A 27,106-nucleotide genomic window follows, 5' to 3' on the forward strand; every position below is an offset into this window, starting at 1 on the left:
GGGAAGCGCCCCGAGACTTGCAATTTTGTCCGTACATTCTTCAATCTTTTGATGCAGCAAATTTTCCTTCGCTGCCCACTTTTCCATGCGCTTTGAGTCTTCCTCCATTTTCTCTTGCGATTCCTTCTCCTTCATCATCCAGGTTTCAAGCTCTTTTTGGAAATTTTTTTGTTGCTTTACGGCACCCACCACCCTAAACAATTATTGAACAATAAATAGTTTAATATGCTTCATATTTCAATATATATATACTGTGAGTCAAATATTTGTCCGTACCCCCCCCGTACGGAAAATGTTTGTGATATAAAAGTACATAAAATACGATCAAAGTACCATGTTTTATACATCAATCGACGCAGCAGAATGTCCTCTTTAACCCTTTTGAGCCTGACCTAAATATCAAAATTATCAAAACTAGCCTATAATTTTCGTATGGTCATAACATTTTCCCATCATTGACTAAAGAAATATTTTTTTGAAAATTCAGGCCTGAATGGGTTAAGGCACTGTCATTGGATTAGCAAAAAACATTTTCTTAAAAAATACAAAAATAGTTTACTCAAAAAAGTCAAAAAGAGGTCAAATAATTGTCCGTACCCCTAATAAAAGTACAAAATCTGATCGATTTGAGTGAATTCATTTATGAAATGTTGTTTCTGTGTCAAATACTATTACCCCTAGCCAGTTTGTGACAACTTTGAACTTCTGATAACTTTGTTAAGTTTGTTTAGATTAAAAATTTGGTTGAAATTTAGTTTTTTCATGTAAAACTTATCAAATCATTAGTTTATAAGCAACTATTTTTATAAAATTGCTATTTTATGTTGTAAGAGTCTCTATTGAATAAGTTTCAACAATATTTGTTCCAAATATACATTGTTTTCATCTTTTTATCAACATTTTTCGACCAAAAATACTGTTTCGGAACAATACCGTTAAACAATCCGGATTGTCCCGGAACCGGTTTAGCCCCTCGTTGGGAAATTTTGTGGTGGTCAGATAGAGGACAAAAAACCCACCTCTTGCATTTTGAAGCATCCAATTTAGTCCACTACAGCCCGATTACGAGTCCCTAGAATGAAATTTGAAATTTTCAAATTCCCCAAGCAAAACATTCTGACCCAGGCGGGTACAGAAATTCTCAGCACGGGCGACATCGCCGGCTCACCTGAGCCTCCCGATCTTCGCCTGGGTGGCGATGGTCGGTTATTCAAGAAACGCGTGCAGTTCGTGGTTCATGCGTCTTCGCCACACTCCGTCAGACACCTGCACTCCACCGTAGATCGTTCGTAGCACCTTCCGTTCGAAAACTTCAAGAGCACGTTCGTCCTCCTGCCCATCGTCCAGGTCTCGTGGCCATAGAGGACTACCGGTCTAATCAGTGTTTTGTACATCGTCAGCTTAGTGCGCGTTGCACTCGATCCGATAGTCCAGCACGATTCCCAGCATACGAGTCCGGATCTTTGCTGGCTGTCGGCGGTTACCAGCGATACGAACTCCTCCTCCAACTCATCACCATCCACAGTTAGAGGGGTGAGACTTGGGGGAGCGACGTCCTTCGAGCCCCTTCCTCTCATGTACTTTGTCTTCGTCGTATTAATGCCAAGCCCTGCATGCCTTGTTTGTACCTTCAGTCGGGTGTAGATATCTTTCACCGTCTCCAAGTTTCTTGCCACAATGTCGATGTCATCGGCAAAAGCAAGCAACTGGTAGGACTTGTTCATAATCGTGCCACTCGTGTCAATGCCCGCTCTTCGAATGATGCCCTCAAGGACAATGTTGAACAGCGCACAGGATAAGCCATCACCTTACCGCAGCCCTCAGCGTGATCCAAAGGGTTCCGCTAAATCCCCCGAAACACGCACGTGACACACCACATCATCCAAGGTAGCCTTGATCAGCCGAGTCAGTTTTTCCGGAAATCCGCTCTCGTGCATGATCTGCCATAGCTGCTCGCGGTCGACTGTATCATAGGCCGCCTTGAAGTCGATGACGATGTGATGTGTGGGCACGTTGTACTCACGACATTTCTCGAGGATCTGTCGGAGACAAAATATTTGGTCCGTGGCGGCGCACGCGCCTGTGAAGCCCGCTTGGTAGGGCTCCACGAACCTCCTTGCATGGGGTGACAGCTGGCGGCAGAGGATCTGGGAGAGGATTTTGTAGGCCGCGTTGATAAGCGTAATGCCGCGGTAGTTGCCGCAGTCCAGCTTATCACCCTTTTTGTAGATGGGGCACACGACATCATCCATCCATTCCTCCGGTAGCTTCTCCTCCTCCCAGATCTTGGAGATCACGCAGTGAAGCGCCCTCGCCAGTTTCTCTCCTCCATATTTGAAGAGCTCACCGGGTAACCGATCCTTGTCGGCAGCTCTGTTGTTCTTCAGTTTCCTGATCTCCCTCTTCACCGTCTCTAGATCAGGCACTGGGAACTGTTCATCAGCTGCGGGCGCTCCAAGGTTGACTCCTACGCCGTCTCCGTCCGCTTCATCGCCGTTGAGGTGCTCGTTGAAGTACTGCTTCCACCTGTCCAACACCTCGCTCTTGCTTACGATCAGGTTTCCCTCGTTTTCCCTGCACACGTCGGCTCGCGGCACGAAGCCTTTGCGGGACCGGTTCACCTTCTCGTACAACTCCCGCGTTTCGTTAGCTCGGAATAGCTGCTCCATTTCCGCGCAATCTTGGTCTTCTTGCTGGCGCTTCTTAAGCTTGAAGACCGCGACCTGCCGATTCCGAGCCTGCCGGTATCGTTCCACGTTCCCTCTCGTCGCTTCCTGTCATAAGCTGCTTTCTTCTCAGCGGTAATCCGTTGGCACTCGTCGTCGTACCAATCATTCCGACTGACTCGGATGGCACTACCCAGTGTGGCCCAGTGTGGCAGTGTGGCAAGTGTTTAAAAACAGGAAAATGTATGTTTTCTAAGTCTCACCCAAACAACCCACCAATTTCTAATGTCGATATCTCAGCAACTAATGGTCCGATTCACAATGTTAAACATGAAACATTCGTGAAATTTTCCGATTTTTTCGAAAAATATTTTCAAATATTTAAACCAAGACTAACATTTTAAAAGGTCGTAATATTGAATGTTTGACCCTTTTGAGATGTTAGTCTTGATTTATTTTTTTAAATATTGTTTTCAAAAAGATCGGAAAATTTCACGAATGTTTCATGTTTTAACATTGTAAATTGGACCATCACCAAAAAACTTTTTACTGTGTATCTTTTTTTTTTAGTGTAGTCCTTATCCATACCTACAACATTGCCGAAGACACCAAATCGATCAAAAAATTCCTCAAAAGATACAGATTTTTAAATTTTCATGCATCATTTTTATATGGACAGCTGCCAGATGAAGTGAGATCGGCAAAAGGTAAACATTGGCAGTGAAAGAAGATGCAGTTCGGTCGTCTCGTCGCTGCACTAGTTCGGTCGGTTCGTGGAGGAGAAAAAGTGCCAGTTTGTCGCGAAACTTCAACCGTGCAGTTCGATACCGCCGTGTGGGAACATTTCGGTCCGTGTGTGGTGTTTGGCTGAAGAAATCCACGAGAAACAGTGTTTTAAGGTGCGATCCGCACCATCCGTGGATTGTGAAGCGACCAGGTTGAAGAACGGTGCATTTGGTGCATCGCGCAGTCGATGCACCAGGGGAAGTCCGTAGCAGAGTTTGAAGAGGACCGTCAGAAGCTATAGTGGTTGGGCAAACGTACAGAAGGAAGCTGGTCATGAAGAAGTCCGTGTGTTGTCATCCATCCCGGGAATTCCCGGGATTTTTCCAAAACCGGGAATTTCCGAATCCCGGGATTTTTTTTATAATTTGTTCTGGGAATTATCGAAAAAAAAACAAATTTTGGTCTGGAAATTCTGATTTGGTTGTGGAAATATATGAACAGTTGAATACCTCAGAATCGATAATAATATATATCGAAAATCGTCCCGCCTGTGTGGATCAATCGCGCACTGGACTGACAATTCAGAGGTTGGCGGTTCGAATTCCGCGGAGGGCGCTCTAAAATTATTTGTGTTAATATGGGTATTCGGCGCCGTCGCTCCGTGCCATACTTTCATACACTTAGGAGCCCAGGGCGGCCAAGCCCTTGTAGATAAAAAGGAAGACACTAGTGGTTGGTACTAGCAATGGTGACCGACAGCTATAAAGTCAACTTCGTTTTTTTTCGATAATAATTTTATAGCATTATAATTTGTATTCGGCATATATCAGCATTAATTTAGTTTATTAGGGCAAAGTGTTTTAATTTTAGTTTACCGATCTGCAAAATGGCGCTTTAAATATTTCATATTTGATTTTGAATTGAATTTATATTTTTAATAGATTGATATATCTACTTATATTTATGATTTAAAAGTTGAAAAAATCAAATAATGTTTTGAATTACTTTGGTTAAAACAGGAACAGAACAAAACAATTTCACAGAACACCGATTTTTAAATTTATTGTTCTAAAATCTCCTTACCTATTTAGACTGTTTTTTCCTAGTTGGCGGTAGCAACTTAAAAATAATTTGTAAAATATTTTTTTAGCAAATGTTTTTTTTTGTGAAACTTAAACATTTTAGCACTTGTATCAATAAGTAAAATTTTAAAATTAATTTTAAATTTTAACGGTGAATTTATTTAACACATGGATGTTTGCAAAATATTCATTCGAAAGGCGTTTATTCGGGATTGCAAAATATGTTGTAAGCAACTTGTTATAAAACTTGATTTTTCCAGCACTTGTCGTATTTCTAGATAACTTTTTCAAAACAACAAATGAGCCAAGAGTTTCCTATGTACATAGGACCTTTTGAAAAAGTAATCGAGATTTATCCGATGTATGTACGACTCGTGCTGAAAAAAATTTTTTTTTTTGCCACTTGTTGCATACATTTTTATTATGTAAAACATGAAATTCAAAACATATCTTAAATTTTACATAGGTTGGTGTCATTTAATTTGTTGTCGCCTCTTGTTTTTTAAAGATATTTTCAAAGAAATTTTTCAAGCTTTTCTGGTCATGTCAAATAAAAAAAAGAAATATATGCGTAAAAGTTTATTTAATTTGAATCACATTGTAGTTCATTTAAAATCCAAAGCACAACAAAGAACAAAAAAACTTATTTTAATTTCATATAGGCTTTTAAAAAACTGTCGTCCTTGTATAGATTGAAGTTTTGTTTTATTTTGTTTGGAGGGAAAAGCCCGTTTGAGTGGATCGCCTACCGATGGGTCCTTCTTAAATAGGCACAAAACCTCTTTTTTATTGTCAACAGATTTTCAGTCCAAATGACAAAAAGACTTTTTTCATAATTACTTAAACTAACTTATTGGGCTAACGAAAATTACATACAATATAAATAAATAAATAAGCTACATGTGTAAACCTAAACTAGAGGGTTAAGGGGTGGGGGATTTTCTTCTCGGAGAAACGTCAAGAATTTAAGTTTTTGAACAGGACGAGTAGCACCGATTGAAGACTCTGCACATGCTGGAGAATGGTTCATTGAATGCGTAATTGGTGCGAGCAAAGGGTAGGGTCAGAAAAGCAAACGAGCGAAGTGTTCGCCGGCGAATGTTGATGTTGAGTTGTCCGACCAAGTAAGGACAATCAATGTTGGATCTCAACAGATCAGAAACAAACACGGTTTTCGCTAAATCTCTCCTGACAGACAAAAAATCATTATGAAGATAATCACATCGACTGGCAATGATACAATGAATATCTCGGAAGTACTTAGTCATTCTGAAGATCATACCGAGCAGTTTGGATGCCTTAGGGCATCTCCACCGCAGAGATCTAATTGCGTGGCAAACCTATCGGTTGGATCCCCAGTTTTAGCTTTGCTCCGTAGCTAATACAGGTTTCCGCACCGCTGGGAGCTAATTTGGCTACTGAATCATGCCCACCGCGGGGATCTAATTTATTCATTTTCCAATTTTAGCCGTTTTGTTGATCAAAATCAATGAAACTATGTTCTAGTATGATAGAACATGCTTCCAATTGCATTATATGTCCTAATTGTTTGCTTACATCAATAAAATATCATTTTCAAATTTTTAAAAGAGTTCATCCGATTTGCTCCCGACATGTTTGCACCTCAACTTTCGCACCGCGGGTAGCAAAGCTAAAGCTAAATTAGCCTTCGAGTTCATTCAGCGAAGAAATAATTCATCGGGGATCCGTCGAGTAGCCAAGATAGGTGCTCGAGAAGTCCCCGAGCTGCCGGTGGCTAAGTTTTTCAGCGATTTTTAGAATTATTTGTCTTTGTTTGGTTGAAGTTGCATTTTTTTTTTGATTATCAAATTTGAATGAATATTGAAGAAATCAGTAATTTGGTTCAAAACGACTTTATTAAATTGAAAAATTGTTTTATTTATCATCATTTAGTATTTTTCTAATCTAATCTAATCAGACCCTAGCGCAGCCAATCTTTCGAAGGGATCCTGGAGAGTGCCTTAGGTTGGATGACGCCTAGCACTCTTCTTGTCATTTATTAACATTTGTAGTGCGCCATTGCATTAGACTGCATTGAAACATCATAAGCGTTAAAGCGGCCAGGCCTACTGCGTAAAGCCTTATCGCAGAGATGACTCGTAATTGGGTTGAGTTTGAGCACTGAGTGTTCGAACAACAACACAATTCTGAATCGACAGGAGGAAGAAGCGTAGGAACACACCACCATACGCTCCGTGATTTGGTTGTATTCGTTGGGAGCACGATGCAAAGAAGGTTTGGTACTCCGGGACCCTCTGGGATGGGACATTGTATTTCCACGAATGCCCTGGACACTATTTGCCGTGGTTATAGCGCCACAACTCGCTATAAACAGAAGTTGTCTTTATAGCTGTCGGCCACTATTTCTAGTACCATCCAGCAACCTCTGGATTGTGAGTCCAGTGCGCTGTCCAATTGATCCACACGGATCGAAATGAAGTAAACCAGAGTGAAAATAAACTTGACAGTTATCATACAAATATCTATTATCTGACTGAAAAACTCAAAAGTAAAAAATCGGAAATTTGGAAATTCTAAATAAATAGTATGGTGAATTGAATAATTATTTGAATGTTAAAGTATTTATTTTATTCAGAAATTACAAGTCGAATATATAAATTTACGAAAAACCCGAAATTCTAACATTCAAAAACACTATTTTTATCAAAAATTGAATTCAAAATCAGAAATTTGAAAATTTAAGAATTTGTGAATTTGTGAATGTGCGAATTAGTGAATTAGTGAATTAGTGAATTAGTGAATTAGTGAATTTAAGAATTTAAGAATTTAAGAATTTAAGAATTTAAGAATTTAAGAATTTAAGAATTTAAGAATTTAAGAATTTAAGAATTTAAGAATTCAAGAATTTAAGAATTTAAGAATTTAAGAATTTAAGAATTTAAGAATTAAGAATTTAAGAATTTAAGAATTTAAGAATTTAAGAATTTAAGAATTTAAGAATTTAAGAATTTAAGAATTTAAGAATTTAAGAATTTAAGAATTTAAGAATTTAAGAATTTAAGAATTTAAGAATTTAAGAATTTAAGAATTTAAGAATTTAAGAATTTAAGAATTTAAGAATTTAAGAATTTAAGAATTTAAGAATTTAAGAATTTAAGAATTTAAGAATTTAAGAATTTAAGAATTTAAGAATTTAAGAATTTAAGAATTTAAGAATTTAAGAATTTAAGAATTTAAGAATTTAAGAATTTAAGAATTTAAGAATTTAAGAATTTAAGAATTTAAGAATTTAAGAATTTAAGAATTTAAGAATTTAAAATTTAAGAATTTAAGAATTTAAGAATTTAAGAATTTAAGAATTTAAGAATTTAAGAATTTAAGAATTTAAGAATTTAAGAATTTAAGAATTTAAGAATTTAAATTTAAGAATTTAAGAATTTAAGAATTTAAGAAGAATTTAAGAATTTAAGAATTTAAGAATTTAAGAATTTAAGAATTTAAGAATTTAAATTTAAGAATTTAAGAATTTAAGAATTTAAGAATTTAAGAATTTAAGAATTTAAGAATTTTAAGAATTTAAGAATTTAAGAATTTAAGAATTTAAGAATTTAAGAATTTAAGAATTTAAGAATTTAAGAATTTAAGAATTTAAGAATTTAAGAATTTAAGAATTTAAGAATTTAAGAATTTAAGAATTTAAGAATTTAAGAATTTAAGAATTTAAGAATTTAAGAATTTAAGAATTTAAGAATTTAAGAATTTAAGAATTTAAGAATTTAAGAATTTAAGAATTTAAGAATTTAAGAATTTAAGAATTTAAGAATTTAAGAATTTAAGAATTTAAGAATTAAGAATTTAAGAATTTAAGAATTTAAGAATTTAAGAATTTAAGAATTTAAGAATTTAAGAATTTAAGAATTTAAGAATTTAAGAATTTAAATTTAAGAATTTAAGAATTTAAGAATTTAAGAATTTAAGAATTTAAGAATTTAAAATTTAAGAATTTAAGAATTTAAGAATTTAAGAATTTAAGAATTTAAGAATTTAAGAATTTAAGAATTAAGAATTTAAGAATTTAAGAATTTAAGAATTTAAGAATTTAAGAATTTAAGAATTTAAGAATTTAAGAATTTAAGAATTTAAGAATTTAAGAATTTAAGAATTAAGAATTTAAGAATTAAGAATTTAAGAATTTAAGAATTTAAGAATTTAAGAATTTAAGAATTTAAGAATTTAAGAATTTAAGAATTTAAGAATTTAAGAATTTAAGAATTTAAGAATTTAAGAATTTAAGAATTTAAGAATTTAAGAATTTAAGAATTTAAGAATTTAAGAATTTAAAATTTAAGAATTAAAATTTAAGAATTTAAGAATTTAAGAATTTAAGAATTTAAGAATTTAAGAATTTAAGAATTTAAATTTAAGAATTTAAGAATTTAAGAATTTAAGAATTTAAGAATTTAAGAATTTAAGAATTTAAGAATTTAAGAATTTAAGAATTTAAGAATTTAAGAATTTAAGAATTTAAGAATTTAAGAATTTAAGAATTTAAGAATTTAAGAATTTAAGAATTTAAGAATTTAAGAATTTAAGAATTTAAGAATTTAAGAATTAAGAATTTAAGAATTTTAAGAATTAAAATTTAAGAATTTAAGAATTTAAGAATTTAAGAATTTAAGAATTTAAGAATTTAAGAATTTAAGAATTTAAGAATTTAAAATTTAAGAATTTAAGAATTTAAGAATTTAAGAATTTAAGAATTTAAGAATTTAAGAATTTAAGAATTTAAGAATTTAAGAATTTAAGAATTTAAGAATTTAAGAATTTAAGAATTTAAGAATTTAAGAATTAAAATTTAAGAATTTAAGAATTTAAGAATTTAAGAATTTAAGAATTTAAGAATTTAAGAATTTAAGAATTTAAGAATTTAAGAATTTAAGAATTTAAGAATTTAAGAATTTAAAATTTAAGAATTTAAGAATTTAAGAATTTAAGAATTTAAGAATTTAAGAATTTAAGAATTTAAGAATTTAAGAATTTAAATTTAAGAATTTAAGAATTTAAGAATTTAAGAATTTAAGAATTAAGAATTTAAGAATTTAAGAATTTAAGAATTTAAGAATTTAAGAATTTAAAATTTAAGAATTTAAGAATTTAAGAATTTAAGAATTTAAGAATTTAAGAATTTAAGAATTTAAGAAAATTTAAGAATTAAGAATTTAAGAATTTAAGAATTTAAGAATTTAAGAATTAAGAATTTAAGAATTTAAGAATTTAAGAATTTAAGAATTTAAGAATTTAAGAATTTAAGAATTTAAGAATTTAAGAATTTAAGAATTTAAGAATTAAGAATTTAAGAATTTAAGAATTAAGAATTTAAGAATTTTTAAGAATTTAAGAATTTAAGAATTTAGAATTTAAGAATTTAAGAATTTAAGAATTAAGAATTTAAGAATTTAAGAATTTAAGAATTTAAGAATTTAAGAATTTAAGAATTTAAGAATTTAAGAATTTAAGAATTTAAGAATTTAAGAATTTAAGAATTTAAGAATTTAAGAATTTAAGAATTTAAGAATTTAAGAATTTAAGAATTTAAGAATTTAAGAATTTAAGAATTAAGAATTAAGAATTAAAGAATTAAGAATTTAAGAATTTAAGAATTTAAGAATTTAAGAATTAGAATTTAAGAATTTAAGAATTTAAGAATTTAAGAATTTAAGAATTTAAGAATTTAAGAATTGAATTTAAGAATTTAAGAATTTAAGAATTTAAGAATTTAAGAATTTAAGAATTTAAGAATTTAAGAATTTAAGAATTTAAGAATTTAAGAATTTAAGAATTTAAGAATTTAAGAATTAAGAATTTAAGAATTTAAGAATTTAAAATTTAAGAATTTAAGAATTTAAGAATTTAAATTTAAGAATTTAAGAATTTAAGAATTTAAATTTAAAATTTAAGAATTTAAAATTTAAGAATTTAAATTTAAGAATTTAAGAATTTAAGAATTTAAGAATTTAAGAATTTAAATTTAAGAATTTAAATTTAAGAATTTAAGAATTTAAGAATTTAAGAATTTAAGAATTTAAGAATTTAAGAATTTAAATTTAAGAATTTAAATTTAAGAATTTAAGAATTTAAGAATTTAAAATTTAAATTTAAATTTAAGAATTTAAGAATTTAAGAATTTAAATTTAAATTTAGAATTTAAATTTAAGAATTTAAGAATTTAAATTTAAGAATTTAAATTTAAATTTAAATTTAAGAATTTAAATTTAAGAATTTAAGAATTTAAGAATTTAAATTTAGAATTTAAGAATTTAAATTAAATTTAAATTTAAATTTAAAATTTAAGAATTTAAGAATTTAAAATTTAAATTTAAGAATTTAAAATTTAAATTTAAGAATTTAAGAATTTAAATTTAAATTTAAGAATTTAAAATTTAAGAATTTAAATTTAAATTTAAGAATTTAAGAATTTAAATTTAAATTTTAAATTTAAAATTTAAAATTTAAATTTAAATTTAAGAATTTAAGAATTTAAGAATTTAAGAATTTAAGAATTTAAGAATTTAAATTTAAGAATTTAAAATTTAAATTTAAGAATTTAAGAATTTAAAATTTAAATTTAAGAATTTAAGAATTTAAGAATTTAAATTTAAAATTTAAGAATTTAAGAATTTAATTAAATTTAAAATTTAAGAATTTAAAATTTAAGAATTTAAGAATTTAAAATTTAAATTTAGAATTTAAAATTTAAGAATTTAAATTTAAGAATTTAAGAATTTAAGAATTTAAGAATTTAAATTTAAATTTAAGAATTTAAGAATTTAAGAATTTAAATTTAAATTTAAATTTAAGAATTTAAGAATTTAAGAATTTAAATTTAAGAATTTAAGAATTTAAATTTAAGAATTTAAGAATTTAAATTTAAGAATTTAAGAATTTAAGAATTTAAGAATTTAAATTTAAGAATTTAAGAATTTAAATTTAAAATTTAAATTTAAGAATTTAAATTTAAATTTAAGAATTTAAAATTTAAGAATTTAAGAATTTAAATTTAAATTTAAAATTTAAGAATTTAAAATTTAAAATTTAAATTTAAAATTTAAATTTAAATTTAAGAATTTAAGAATTTAAATTTAAATTTAAGAATTTAAGAATTTAAATTTAAGAATTTAAGAATTTAAATTTAAATTTAAATTTAAATTAAAATTTAAAGAATTTAAGAATTTAAATTTAAATTTAAGAATTTAAAATTTAAGAATTTAAATTTAAGAATTTAAGAATTTAAGAATTTAAGAATTAAGAATTTAAGAATTTAGAATTTAAAATTTAAGAATTTAAATTTAAATTTAAATTTAGAATTTAAGAATTTAAAGAATTTAAAATTTAATTTAAATTTAATTTAAATTTAAGAATTTAAATTTAAGAATTTAAGAATTTAAGAATTTAAGAATTTAAGAATATAAGAATTTAAGAATTTAAGAATTTAAGATTTTAAGAATTTAAGAATTTAAGAATTTAAGAATTTGAGAATTTGAGAATTTAAGAATTCAAGAAATTTAGATCAAAATAGCTAGGATTGCTTGTTTTCAAATCCGTATTGGCTTATTTAAAATGTTATGCTTGAATTTTGCTTTTTACTCATTACAAATGACTTGTGTCTTGCATGTCCGGCAGTAGATCGACAATGCGTTGATCAAAATAAAACAAACACAGCCTTAATCTGATCTAATAAACTTAACTGCATCACCCCAGATTACCAAAAGTCATTTTTCATGCGTAAACTTGCAGCACGGGAGGGCAAATATCTTCAAACTCGAATAATTGAAATCGAAAAATCAATCATCACTACTAATGTAAACATTTACTAACGTGAGCAGGATAAACTCTTTGTTTACAAACTCACATTGGCCCAATTACATTGTTTTGCTTGAAAAAACCATCCGTCAGACGATTTGGATCCCGGAGCTAACCTTAGTTTTGTTTAGATTCGGATGAACACGGATGAACTCGAACCTAAATTAGCTCTCGGACAAGTACCGCGGTGGGCTTGACGCGGGTGCCAAATTAGCTTTGCAACGCAATTTGGTCCCTGCGGTGGAGATGCCCTTAGAAGTCATGTAAGCCACATGATCCTTAAATGAAAGTTTTGCGTCAAGCATGACACCCAAATCTTTGACACAACGATCACGTTTTAACGAGTTTTCAAATAGTGTGTAGTCGAAGCAGACCGGCGACCTCTTCCGTGAAAACGTGATAACTGAACATTTAGTGGGGTTTAACACCATTTGGTTCAGCTGACACCAATCGGAGAAAACATTGATTTGCTGTTGAAGGAAGCGACAGTCTGAGGGTTTCTTGATGAAAATCAACAGTTAGAAATCGTCAGCATAAGAAAGTTTCGAGCACCGAAGTTGATACTTGACATCGTTGATATAGAGCAGGAATATAAATGGACCTAAGTGGCTACCCTGAGGTACCGAATGTCACAAGGAATGGTGATGAAAGGCAATCCGCGATTTTTACCTGTATCGATCTTCCGGTTAGGTAGGAGTAAACCCAGTCAAGAAAAGTCCCGTGTAAGCCAATACGACGAAGTTTTGCGATTGCGATTCGATGATCGATCTTGTCGAAAGCTGCAGAGAGGTCGGTGTAGACCGCATCGACCTGGTACCCACTTTGGATTGCTCGTTGTATTGTGGAAACATAAGACACAAGGTTTGTTTTAGTTGACCGTTTGGGGAGAAATCCGTGCTGAAGTGTAGATTATCAGCAATTTATATGATTGAGCTAATTCTATGATTTTATGCTTGAAAACATAACAAAAATAATGAAAACTTAGATTTTATTACTTTTTTCAAAATTTCCCGGGATCCCGAGAATTCCCGAATTTGAAAGTTTCAAGCTCTCTATGATTTGTTTACATTTTTTAGAGCTTAAACTCGACACTGATGTCCTTGCTTAAAAAAAATATTTAAAATACTGGTAATAAAATGACAAATTTCCATAAAGAGCATTTAGAGCTAAAAACCAAGCTTCCCTGCACCGTGCGGTACACGCGGTTCATTTGTACCTCGGGTTTGCTTTGCGCCTGCTTTGTTCGGTTTACACCCGTACCCGACTCACACGAACCGAGGGTATTTTGGTTCATCGTACCAGCGCACCACGACACTCTCGGTTCGCCGCGTCGGTTTTGTGTCTGGCACTCACCCATGGCATGAACCCGGTACATGAGCCAAGGTGCTTCACTCGTTACGAGCCGAGGTACGTGCCGTGATACGCGCTGGCGGTACAAAACGGGTTCAATACCACGACACGTACCACGGCACGCTGGGTTCATGCCATGGGTGAGGGCCAGACACAAAACCGATGGGGCGAGCCGAGAGTGTCGTGGTGCGCTGGTACGATGTACCAAGATACCAATACAAAAATGGGTTCAGGCACGTACCGAAGCTAGAAAACCAAACCCGCGGTGTGCGTTGGCACTGGCGCATGGGAAGCTTGCTAAAAACTATCCACTAATTCCCTTTGCTTGAAAAAAAAAATAGAATACAGGTAATAAAATGGCAAATTTCCATAGAGAGCATTTAGAGCTAAAAACTATTCACTGACTTCCTTTGCTTGAAAAATAAAAAAATATATTTAGAGTACAGGTAATAAAATGGCAAATCTAAAATTTAGAGCATAAACTCTTCACTGATTTCCTTGCTTAAAAAATATTTAAAATACAGGTAGGGGAACTATACCCTTTCTCAGCCTATTTCTATTATCGGCCTATCAGCACTTTGATCATGAATTACAGCTTTCATAAAGTGTTTTTGACTGTTTCAAAGTTATAAATAGCTCAAACAAAAGTGAGCAAGCAACTCTCAATTGTTGATACATCTGAAAATGTTGATTTCATAGCGAAAACGGCAAAAGTGATGAGAATTGGTCGAACGGCTTAGAGTGATTAAAATGGGCATATTTCCCCTAATAAAATGGCAAATTTCCACAGAGAGCATTTAGAGCTAAAAACTCTCGACTGATTTCCTTGCTTGAGAAAAAAAAGTTTTTGCTTTTTAATTTCAATTTCTTATTTTATTTTAAAAAAAATGTAAACTAGTCATAGAGAGCATTTAGAGCTTGAAAAATAAGGAAAAATATAGATTTTTTTCTGTTGAAATAAATAAAATGGCAAAGTTACCAGAAAAAAATCTTTATCAGGTTTAAAAAATGTTACCTGATTTTCATTTTACAAAATTAAAATAATTGTTAGAAGCTTTAGTTTATTTTAACTTGTATATTTGAAATTGTTTTTAACTTAATTTGTTGTGCGAAACTTGTAATTTTGTTGAACATTTGTTTTGTCAAATAAAAGTAAATCTTTCCTTGTTCCTGAGGGAAAACCCGTGAAGAGTATCGGGGCCGGCATTTACAAAGTGGATTCAGTGACAGTTCATTAATCAACTTAAGGCTTGAGGTCAGGCCAGCGGGACGATTTTTTCGCTTTTTTTGTTTACCTTAGTGTCACTCTCCGAGCGAGCGGCGAATGCGACGAAAACTCTCTCGTTGCTGTGCCGTGCTGCCAGCATGTGTGTTTTGCACTATAGTCAAGACACGAATTCAAAAAAGGTTCTTATTTTTGGTATCAAGAAGCAAATTATACTAATTTGGGATCGCTGAACTCAAAAATACTCCAAAGTACACAGGAATGCGTAATCCAAGATGGCGTCCAATATGGCGGTAGTAGAATATTGGAAATTTTCATACAGAAATTTAGCAAGCAATCAGCATCTCAAATTTGACTAATTTGGGGTCGCTAAACTAGAATATGACCTCAAAAATACTCCAAAGTACACAGGGAATGTGTAATCCAAGATGGCGTCCAATATGGCGGTAGTAGAATATTGGAAATTTTCATATAGTTGCCCAAAAAACACGCCGTGTATATTGGTATATTTATATTTATATATTTTTATGTTTTTATATTTATATATTTTTAATATTTTAATGTTTTAATATTTTAATATTTTAATATTTTAATATTTTAATGTTTTAATATTTTAATATTTTAATATTTTAATATTTTAATATTTTAATATTTTAATATTTTAATATTTTAATATTTTAATATTATAATATTTTAAAATTTAAATATTTTAATATTTTAATATTTTAATATTTTAATATTTTAATATTTTAATATTTTAATGTTTTAATGTTTTAATATTTTAATATTTTAATATTTTAATATTTTAATGTTTTAATATTTTAATATTTTAATATTTTAATATTTTAATATTTTAATATTTTAATATTTTAATATTTTAATATTCTAATATTTTAATATATTAATACATTTTTATATTTTTATATTTTTATATTTTTATATTTTTATATTTTTATATTTTTATATTTTTATATTTTTATATTTTTATATTTTTATATTTTTATATTTTTATATTTTTATATTTTTATATTTTTATATTTTTATATTTTTATATTTTTATATTTTTATATTTTATATTTTATATTTTTATATTTTATATTTTATATTTTTATATTTTTATATTTTTATATTTTTATATTTTTATATTTTTATATTTTTATATTTTATATTTTTATATTTTATATTTTTATATTTTATATTTTTATATTTTTATATTTTATTTTATATTTTATATTTTTATATTTTTATATTTTATATTTTTATATTTTTATATTTTATATTTTTATATTTTATATTTTTATATTTTATATTTTTATATTTTTATATTTTATATTTTTATATTTTTATATTTTATATTTTATATTTTATATTTTTATATTTTTATATTTTATATTTTTATATTTTTATATTTTTATATTTTATATTTTATATTTTTATATTTTTATATTTTTATATTTTTATATTTTTATATTTTTATATTTTATATTTTTATATTTTTATATTTTATATTTTTATATTTTATATTTTATATTTTATATTTTATATTTTTATATTTTTATATTTTTATATTTTTATATTTTTATATTTTTATATTTTATATTTTTATATTTTTATATTTTTATATTTTATATTTTTATATTTTTATATTTTTATATTTTTATATTTTATATTTTTATATTTTTATATTTTTATATTTTATATTTTTATATTTTATATTTTTATATTTTTATATTTTTATATTTTATATTTTTATATTTTTATATTTTTATATTTTTATATTTTTATATTTTTATATTTTTATATTTTTATATTTTATATTTTTATATTTTATATTTTTATATTTTTATATTTTATATTTTTATATTTTATATTTTTATATTTTATATATTTTATATTTTTATATTTTATATTTTTATATTTTTATATTTTTATATTTTTATATTTTTATATTTTATATTTTTATATTTTTATATTTTTATATTTTATATTTTTATATTTTATATTTTTATATTTTTATATTTTATATTTTTATATTTTATATTTTATATTTTTATATTTTTATATTTTTATATTTTTATATTTTTATATTTTTATATTTTATATTTTTATATTTTTATATTTTTATATTTTTATATTTTTATATTTTTATATTTTATATTTTTATATTTTATATTTTTATATTTTATATTTTTATATTTTATATTTTTATATTTTTATATTTTTATATTTTTATATTTTTATATTTTATATTTTTATATTTTTATATTTTTATATTTTTATATTTTTATATTTTATATTTTTATATTTTTATATTTTATATTTTTATATTTTATATTTTTATATTTTTATATTTTTATATTTTTATATTTTATATTTTTATATTTTATATTTTATATTTTTATATTTTTATATTTTTATATTTTTATATTTTATATTTTTATATTTTTATATTTTTATATTTTTATATTTTTATATTTTATATTTTTATATTTTTATATTTTTATATTTTTATATTTTTATATTTTTATATTTTATATTTTTATATTTTTATATTTTTATATTTTATATTTTTATATTTTTATATTTTTATATTTTTATATTTTTATATTTTTATATTTTTATATTTTTATATTTTATATTTTTATATTTTTATATTTTTATATTTTTATATTTTTATATTTTTATATTTTATATTTTTATATTTTTATATTTTTATATTTTTATATTTTTATATTTTTATATTTTTATATTTTTATATTTTTATATTTTTATATTTTTATATTTTATATTTTTATATTTTATATTTTTATATTTTTATATTTTTATATTTTTATATTTTTATATTTTATATTTTTATATTTTTATATTTTATATTTTTATATTTTTATATTTTTATATTTTTATATTTTATATTTTTATATTTTTATATTTTTATATTTTTATATTTTTATATTTTATATTTTTATATTTTTATATTTTTATATTTTTATATTTTTATATTTTATATTTTTATATTTTTATATTTTTATATTTTTATATTTTTATATTTTTATATTTTTATATTTTTATATTTTTATTTTTATATTTTATATTTTTATATTTTTATATTTTATATTTTTATATTTTTATATTTTATATTTTTATATTTTTATATTTTTATATTTTTATATTTTTATATTTTTATATTTTTATATTTTATATTTTTATATTTTATATTTTTATATTTTTATATTTTTATATTTTTATATTTTTATATTTTTATATTTTTATATTTTATATTTTTATATTTTTATATTTTATATTTTTATATTTTTATATTTTATATTTTTTATATTTTATATTTTATATTTTTATATTTTTATATTTTTATATTTTATATTTTTATATTTTTATATTTTTATATTTTTATATTTTATATTTTTATATTTTTATATTTTTATATTTTTATATTTTTATATTTTTATATTTTATATTTTATATTTTTATATTTTTATATTTTTATATTTTTATATTTTTATATTTTTATATTTTTATATTTTTATATTTTATATTTTTATATTTTATATTTTTATATTTTTATATTTTATATTTTATATTTTATATTTTTATATTTTTATATTTTATATTTTTATATTTTATATTTTTATATTTTTATATTTTTATATTTTTATATTTTTATATTTTTATATTTTTATATTTTTATATTTTTATATTTTTATATTTTTATATTTTTATATTTTATATTTTTATATTTTTATATTTTTATATTTTATATTTTTATAGTTTTATAGTTTTATATTTTTATATTTTTATATTTTTATATTTTATATTTTATATTTTTATATTTTTATATTTTTATATTTTTATATTTTTATATTTTTATATTTTTATATTTTTATATTTTATATTTTTATATTTTTATATTTTTATATTTTTATATTTTTATATTTTTATATTTTTATATTTTTATATTTTTATATTTTTATATTTTTATATTTTTATATTTTTATATTTTTATATTTTTATATTTTTATATTTTTATATTTTTATATTTTATATTTTTATATTTTTATATTTTTATATTTTATATTTTTATATTTTTATATTTTTATATTTTTATATTTTTATATTTTTATAGTTTTATATTTTTATATTTTTATATTTTTATATTTTATATTTTTATATTTTTATATTTTTATATTTTTATATTTTTATATTTTATATTTTTATATTTTATATTTTTATATTTTTATATTTTTATATTTTTATATTTTTATATTTTTATATTTTTATATTTTATATTTTTATATTTTTATATTTTTATAATTTTATATTTTATATTTTTATATTTTTATATTTTATATTTTTATATTTTTATATTTTTATATTTTTATATTTTTATATTTTTATATTTTTATATTTTTATATTTTATATTTTTATATTTTTATATTTTTATATTTTTATATTTTTATATTTTTATATTTTTATATTTTTATATTTTTATATTTTTATATTTTTATATTTTTATATTTTTATATTTTTATATTTTTATATTTTTATATTTTTAATTTTTTTATATTTTTGTTGCGGACGATAAGGCCGTCCCACTGCAAGCGCCGCGTACGACTGCACGAGCGCCGCGACGATCGGGGAAAGAACTGCGCGCTGACAGGTCGGACGTACGTCCGTGACAGGTTCGGCAAAGCTAGGCCGTGAGCAGGCAAAAATTGAACAGATTTGTGACGGAGTAGAAGGGAATTTGAGTTGTTCGTTTTAATTACTAAATTTAGGCTTGAAGTCGGTTGAATTTTCATTTCGAGTCGTGAGTATGATGCGATGGCCTGATTCTAAAAGAAATCCTAAATGTATTCCTTCAGCAGGTGAAAAAGTCAGGTGAAGAGCATTGACCAAGAAGTAGCTGTCGATTTTGAGGTTATCTAACGTGAGTTAGCACATGCAAATTATTAAACATACTAGCTAGTTAAAACCTAATACTAAATTGGAACATGCAAACTAAACTTAAAAACTATTATCACAGGCTTCGCGTGCTGGTACATGCAGGGTGTCGAATCAGTTGCTAAAACTTGAGAAGCAGACCAATGTAAGTGAATTATTATAAAACTTTTCGCATTTGATTAATAAAAATTATGCAGCTTTTAGCGTGCTATTACACCAACATCTCACCGGTGTCGTGCTCAAAAGAGCTGCACATTCTCTCGCAACATAATCTAAAAGATTGACGTCGATATGGCCCATGTACCGACCGCAGAGTGGGGATTTCACTGCCAGGCCTGCTTCTGGCCGGACACCACGGACATGGTGAGCTGTGCCCACTGCCTAACCTGGTGGCACACTTGCTGCGCTGGCGTCGACGAGACAGTTCCTGTCGAGGAGCGGTCGTTCACCTGTCCTCGCTGCCAAAACCCTTCGTTTACCGTTCCCAAAGGGAAGAAGCCGTCCTCTAAGGCCAGCTCTGGAACCTCATCCACCTCCGACGCACGGGCGCGGAGGGCTCGCCTACGTCTGGAGAAACTCGAGGCCCAAAAGCTCCTCATGGAAAAGCATCTGGAGCAGGCACGTCGAGAGCAGCAGATTCGGCATGAGCAGGAGAAGTTGCAGCAGGAGGCGGAAATCGATCGCGCCAAGCTGGAGATCGAACAAACCATCCTGGAGGAAACCTTCCGGCACGGGAGGAAGAGCTGGACGATGAGGTCGCGGATGATCGTAGCGTCGGGTCGGAGCAAAGCAGCAAAAGCAAAGTGGAACAGTGGCAAAAGCAGCAACAGTTTGCTGCTCGAACGTCAACGCTGACCGAGCAAGGAGCGAACAATAACACTGCTGGTCAATACGACGAATCAGCCGGACAAGACGTCCTGGGACGGGCTCTCCAAGGCATTTCGCTGGATCAGTCAACTCTCGAAGTGGGATTGGGTGGAATGATCGACAGAACGTCGAGCACTTTGGGAACCATTTACGAGGTAGACCCGTATGATAACCCCGGGTACACCAACTGGCAACAAGCTGGCTCAAGCCACGGTGGCGCTTTGGCAGGTTCTGCTCACCTGACTAACTCAACGCCCTTTCCGTTTTCCAATTCCCTGTTGTACCAAAAGACCCTGACGGTCCGTCAAAGTCAATCTGGAATGGTCTACGGGAGTGTCAGCAGCTACCAAGTAAACAACGCGAGCGGTTTAAAGGCAAATGGGAACAATGGAACGACGACAGGATCGCCAGGAGTGAACCCGACGCCCAGGCCGGAATCGCTGCCTCCGTATCCACCGCCGCCTGTTCCTCCGGCACCAAGGCCGCAGCCGCCAGGACCAACGCCACGCCCACCTGGGCCGTTCCCGCGTCCGCAAGGCCCATTCCCGCGTCCGCAAGGCCCGTTCCCGCGTCTGCAAGGTCCGTTTCCGCCGGGTTTCCAACCACGACCGCCGTTCCCGTTTCCACGTCTGCCAGTGCCAAGAATTCGCCCTCCTGGGCCAACACCAGCACCCGAACCAGCACCGGTGCCGCCAAACCCACAGAGGGATCCGGAGCCAGTGCCGCCAAATCCGCAGAGGAATCCGGAGCCCGCGCCGCCAGACAACGCGCCGCCAGACAACGCGCCAGAATACCAACCTGAACAGGAGCAACCACCAATTCCGCCAGTATTGGGGCCAACGCCGCAACAGCTGGCCGCAAGGCATGTGATGCCGAGAGGGTTGCCCAAGTTTAGCGGTAATCCCGAGGATTGGCCACTTTTCGTCAGCTGCTACAACAACTCGACCCAGACGTGCGGCTACTCCGATGCAGAGAACTTAGCGCGGCTGCAGGACTGTCTAGAAGGACACGCGCGGGAGATGGTGGTAGGTCGCCTTCGACTTCCGGCATCCGTTCCACATGTCCTCGCCACACTCGAGACTCTGTACGGCCGCCCGGAACTATTGATCCAGACGCTGTTGCAGAAACTTCGGTCGACTCCTGGACCGAAACCGAACCGACTAGAAACTCTTATCGCGTTCGGAATGGTGGTGCAGAGCTTGAGCGATCACTTGGAGGATACGGGACAGGATGCTCATCTGAACAATCCCACGCTGCTGTTCGAGATGGTGGAAAAGTTGCCGGACAACATGAAGCTGGACTGGTCACTTTACAAAACCGCTTTGCGGTCGTAAACGTGCTCACTTTCGCTCAATACATGAACACCCTGGTCCGGGCCGCGACGGATGTCACGCCGTACAATGTACCGAAACCTTCGGAACACCGTGATAGGCAGGAGAAAGGCGGTAAGGAGAAACACTTCTGCGGAGCACATGCCGCGGAAAAGTGTTCCTCGCCGAAAACTCCAGCGAAGAAAGTCGAGGTCAAGCAAAACAACTCCGGGGGCCCAGCCTGCCTAGTCTGCAAAGACCCGAAGCATCGGGTTAAGGATTGTCCGGAGTTCGCCAAGAAGAGTGTCGACGATCGCTGGAAAGTCATCGAACAGCACGAACTCTGTCGCTGCTGTCTCGGTGCTCACGGCCGGCGGCCCTGCAAGCTGAGCAAGCGATGTGAGGATAATGGATGCCAGCTGAAACACCACCCTCTTCTGCACTCAAAGCCGGAAAGAAAGGATGCCAAGCAGAACAAGGAAGAAGAACTGGCTTCCGGGTCCAAGGTGGCCACCAATCACCATTTCTCGGGAAAGACCACACTGTTCCGAGTCCTGCCGGTGACGCTGCACGCCAACAATCGCTCAGTTCAAGTGTACGCCTTCTTGGACGACGGGTCTGAGAGTACGCTGATTGAAGAGGAAGTAGTGAGGCAGCTGGGAGTCGAAGGCGAACATCTTCCGCTGTGTCTACAATGGACGGCGAATATGAAGAGGACGGAAGCAGAGTCACAGCGGGTCACTTTGCAGATTTCTGGTGGAAGAGGTGGTGCGAAGCACACGATTTCCGATGTGCGAACGGTCAGCAAGCTGGATCTACCGAGGCAGAGCTTACGGTATTCGACGCTGGTAGACGCCCACCCGTACCTGAAAGGACTTCCGGTGGACGACTACGACCGGGCTACGCCGTGCATTTTGATCGGCAACGACAACGTGCACGTCACGGCGACTTTACGAATCCGAGAAGGGAAACCGGGTGAGCCGGTCGCTGCGAAGACTCGTTTGGGCTGGACGATCTACGGAACGAATCCGGACCGACCAGAAAAGCTTGTCCGCACCTTCAACATCTGCGAATGCCACAGTGAAGACCCCCTACACGATCTCGTGGCACGTTTCTTTTCCATCGAGAGCCTGGGAATCACTGCAGTGCCGTGTCCGGAGTCAGAGGAAGTGCAGCGCGCGAACCGAATCCTGCAAGAGACCACAACACGAGTTGGACAGCGTTTCGAGACGGGTCTCCTCTGGAAGTTCGACCACTTCGAGTTTCCTGACAGCTACGGGATGGCCGTACGGAGACTGCAGTGCCTCGAGCGGCGCATTCGAAGCGACCCGGTGATCGGCGAGAGCGTGCTGCGTCAAATGAACGAGTACCAAGAAAAGGGGTACATCCACAAGGCCACGGAAGACGAGCTTAAGGAAGCTGACCCGCGGCGCGTGTGGTATCTCCCTCTCGGAGTCGCGCTCAACCCAAAGAAGCCATCGAAGGTGCGTATCTTTTGCGACGCCGCTGCCAAGGTTGACGGGATATCGTTAAACACCATGCTCCTGAAGGGTCCGGATCTTCTTTGGCCTTTTTGGCTTCCGGGAGCGGCAGATCGCCCTGTGTGCCGATATCAAGGAGATGTTCCACCAGGTGCAGATCCGGAAGGAAGATCGCCACGCGCAGCGACTGCTTTGGCGCGAGAACCCCTCGCTGGAACCGGACATCTTTGAAGTGTCCGATACGACTAATTAAACACGCGTTTAGTACTAGGTTAAAACTTTATTAAATCTAGGTATAAGTTTACAATGGACGTCTTGACTCGACGACGGACGACGACAGAAGAGAGCGACTCTTCTCTTGGGTTGTACAACCGAGCTCGTTGCTATAATCTAGCACTACAATTACGACTACCTACTTGACATCACACTTCTGCAGGTTGGTACTATTTTATAGTACCGAGGGATACTACAACTCTCCCACACATAACCGTTGACGACTACCGATTCTTGAAACTTTTGACTGACTGTCGACGACAACATGGCGAATCACATTTTCAATTGAGGTTATGTTTTTTTGATTGCGTTAGCTAATTTTTTTCCTGACTGGGGACTACAATTTTACCAAGACTTTACTCTGCAGACTTGACTGACGACTGACAACTGAAAATTCAACAAAATTGACTCGACTTTGACTTTAGTTTGAGCTTCCTGACTCGGTAGCTTCGGCACACGCGTTGAGACGAAGAACCTCGACATTTTCCGACAACTCGGCTACGCGTTGATCCTCGCTGGCATCTTGGCTGGACTGATCAGACTTACCGTCAAACTCACAATGTGTCGAAATGTGACCTTTTTTCCCACACGTGTAGCAGGTCCAGACACGCGCAGGACACGTGGATGGATCATGGCGCCGACCACAACAAAAGCATGGCCCAAATGGACGCTTTAGATGTGACTTTTGTTCATACTGACCTTGACCTCTCCCTCCGACAATGCATCGTTGCGCACTTACCTTCTGCATGGCCGCAAACCTAACCTCAGACTGATACATCACTTTGGTGCAATTTTTTGGTTATGTTTCACTACCACGTTTTAATCACTAGACTCAATTTTTCACAACTGTTTACGCACTACGAATTCACTTCTGATTTACTTACTTCAATGGTTTTACCCTCGTCGCCAGGTTGAAGTGTCCGATACGACTAATTAAACACGCGTTTAGTACTAGGTTAAAACTTTATTAAATCTAGGTATAAGTTTACAATGGACGTCTTGACTCGACGACGGACGACGACAGAAGAGAGCGACTCTTCTCTTGGGTTGTACAACCGAGCTCGTTGCTATAATCTAGCACTACAATTACGACTACCTACTTGACATCACACTTCTGCAGGTTGGTACTATTTTATAGTACCGAGGGATACTACAATCTTCTTGATGGATGTAGCCACATTTGGTTCGACGTGCTCGCCCTGTTCCGCACAGTTCGTCAAGAACCTAAACGCCGCAGAGCACGCCGAGCAGTTCCCAGCCGCCGCCGAAGCCATCCTGCGTAAACACTATGTGGACGACTATCTCGACAGCGCGGACAACGAGGAGGAAGCGGTGAAATTAGCTCTGGAGGTCAAACACGTCCACCGGGTTCCACCTGCGGAACTGGTTGTCCAACTCCGAAGCGGTTCTCGCACGGGTCGGGGATAACGATTCGGCCTCGGAGAAGAATCTTCAGCTGGACAAGGGAAGCACAACGGAGCGCGTGCTCGGCCTGTATTGGAAGCAACATCAGGATGTGTTTACGTTCTCCTCCGCTCTGGACATGCACGGTGGGCACCCGACGAAGCGACAATCGTTGAGTACGGTTATGAGCACGTTCGATCCGCTGGGATTCTTGGCTCACTTCACCGTGCGCGGTAAGATCTTGATCCAAGCCCTGTGGAGAGCGAAAACGCAATGGGACCAACGGATTCCAGACAAGATGTGCGTGCGTTGGACGCAGTGGACCGACCAGTTTAAGTTTCTGGAACAGATCCGAATTCCGCGCTGCTACTTTCCACGGCGCTCGGTCAAGGACATCAAGACGCTGCAGTTGCACATTTTCGTGGACGCAAGCGAGGATGCCTTCTCCTGCGTGGCGTACTTCCGAGCGGAGTTCGAGGACGGTATCGAGGTGGCGCTGGTCGGTGGGAAATCCAAAGTGGCACCCCTCAAGGCCCTCTCCATACCCAGATTGGAGTTGATGGCCGCGGTGATTGGCGTACGGCTGATGAACACGATTATCTTCGGACACTCCCTACGGATCGACAAGACCATCTTCTGGTGCGACTCCAAGACTGTGCTCGCATGGATCAACTCGGATCATCGCAACTATCGCCAGTTCGTGGCATGCCGGGTCGGTGAAATCATGTCCAAGACTATGCCGCATCAGTGGCGCTGGATTCCCTCGAAGGAGAATGTGGCGGACGACGCCACGAAATGGGGGAAAAGCTTCTGTCTTTCTCCCGACAGTAGATGGTTCAAAGGCCCATGGTTTCTCTACCACCCAGAAGACCAATGGCCGGTGGACATCACGCCAAGCCTGCAAGAACCGACCGAGGAGCTGCGAGCCTGCCTAGTGCACCGGGAAGCCGTTGCCACGCACAACGTCGAATGGGATCGCTTCTCGCAGTGGGTTCGTCTCTTGCGCACGCTCGCTCGTGTGCATCGGTTTGCTGAGAACCTACGACGCAAGCTGAAGAAGGAGCAGCTACTGAGCGGACCATTGCGACAGGAAGAATTAGCGGCAGCGGAGAACACGATCTGGCGTTGGGTGCAAAGCGATGCGTTTCCAGACGAGGTCGCAACACTCGCCGCAGCACGTGCTGATCCGGAAAAGCGGTTCAATCTAGAATCTACGAGCAAAATTCGAAAGTTATCGCCATTTATGGATGACGCCGGCGTGGTGCGCATGGAGAGCAGAATTGTTGCAGCCGATTTTGTGCCGTTCGACACTCGGTACCCCATCATCATGCCAAAGGACCACACGGCGACGAAGTTGCTGATCGACTGGTACCACCGGAAGTATCTGCACGGAAACTGCGAAACGGTGGTAAACGAGCTGAGACAACGATTTCACGTGCCAAATTTGCGGACGGCTGCCCGCAAAGCGAAGAACGACTGCCTGCTATGCCAGTTGAAAGCGAAGGTTCCGGTTGTCCCGCGGATGGCTCCACTACCTGCTGCCAGGCTGAAGGCGTTCGAGCGCCCTTTTTCGTACGTGGGAGTCGATTACTTCGGACCTGTTGCTGTGCGGGTGAACCGCACCACCGCTAAGAGATGGGTGGCGCTGTTTACATGTCTGACTACGCGGGCCGTGCACCTGGAGATAAGGCCGTCCCACTGCAAGCGCCGCGTACGACTGCACGAGCGCCGCGACGATCGGGGAAAGAACCGCGCGCTGTGGAATGGAATATATTTTTATATTTTTATATTTTTATATTTTTATATTTTTATATTTTTATATTTTTATATTTTTATATTTTTATATTTTAATATTTTTATATTTTAATATTTTAATATTTTAATATTTTTATATTTTTATATTTTTATATTTTTATATTTTTA

At 32.4% G+C, this 27,106-nt stretch overlaps 1 protein-coding gene across 1 annotated transcript in view; it reads right to left on the reverse strand.

Annotated features, from left to right (window-relative positions):
* Positions 1–27,106, reverse strand: part of LOC6053918 (structural maintenance of chromosomes protein 3) — a 98,362-nt gene that overhangs the window by 13,290 nt on the left and 57,966 nt on the right. Inside the window, 1 exon segment of the mRNA XM_038266877.1 lies at positions 3–193. Within this exon segment, the coding sequence (XP_038122805.1) occupies positions 3–193 (191 nt within the window).

The sequence above is a fragment of the Culex quinquefasciatus genome, chromosome 1 (assembly GCF_015732765.1).
Source record: "Culex quinquefasciatus strain JHB chromosome 1, VPISU_Cqui_1.0_pri_paternal, whole genome shotgun sequence".
Classification (NCBI taxonomy): Eukaryota; Metazoa; Arthropoda; class Insecta; order Diptera; family Culicidae; genus Culex; species Culex quinquefasciatus.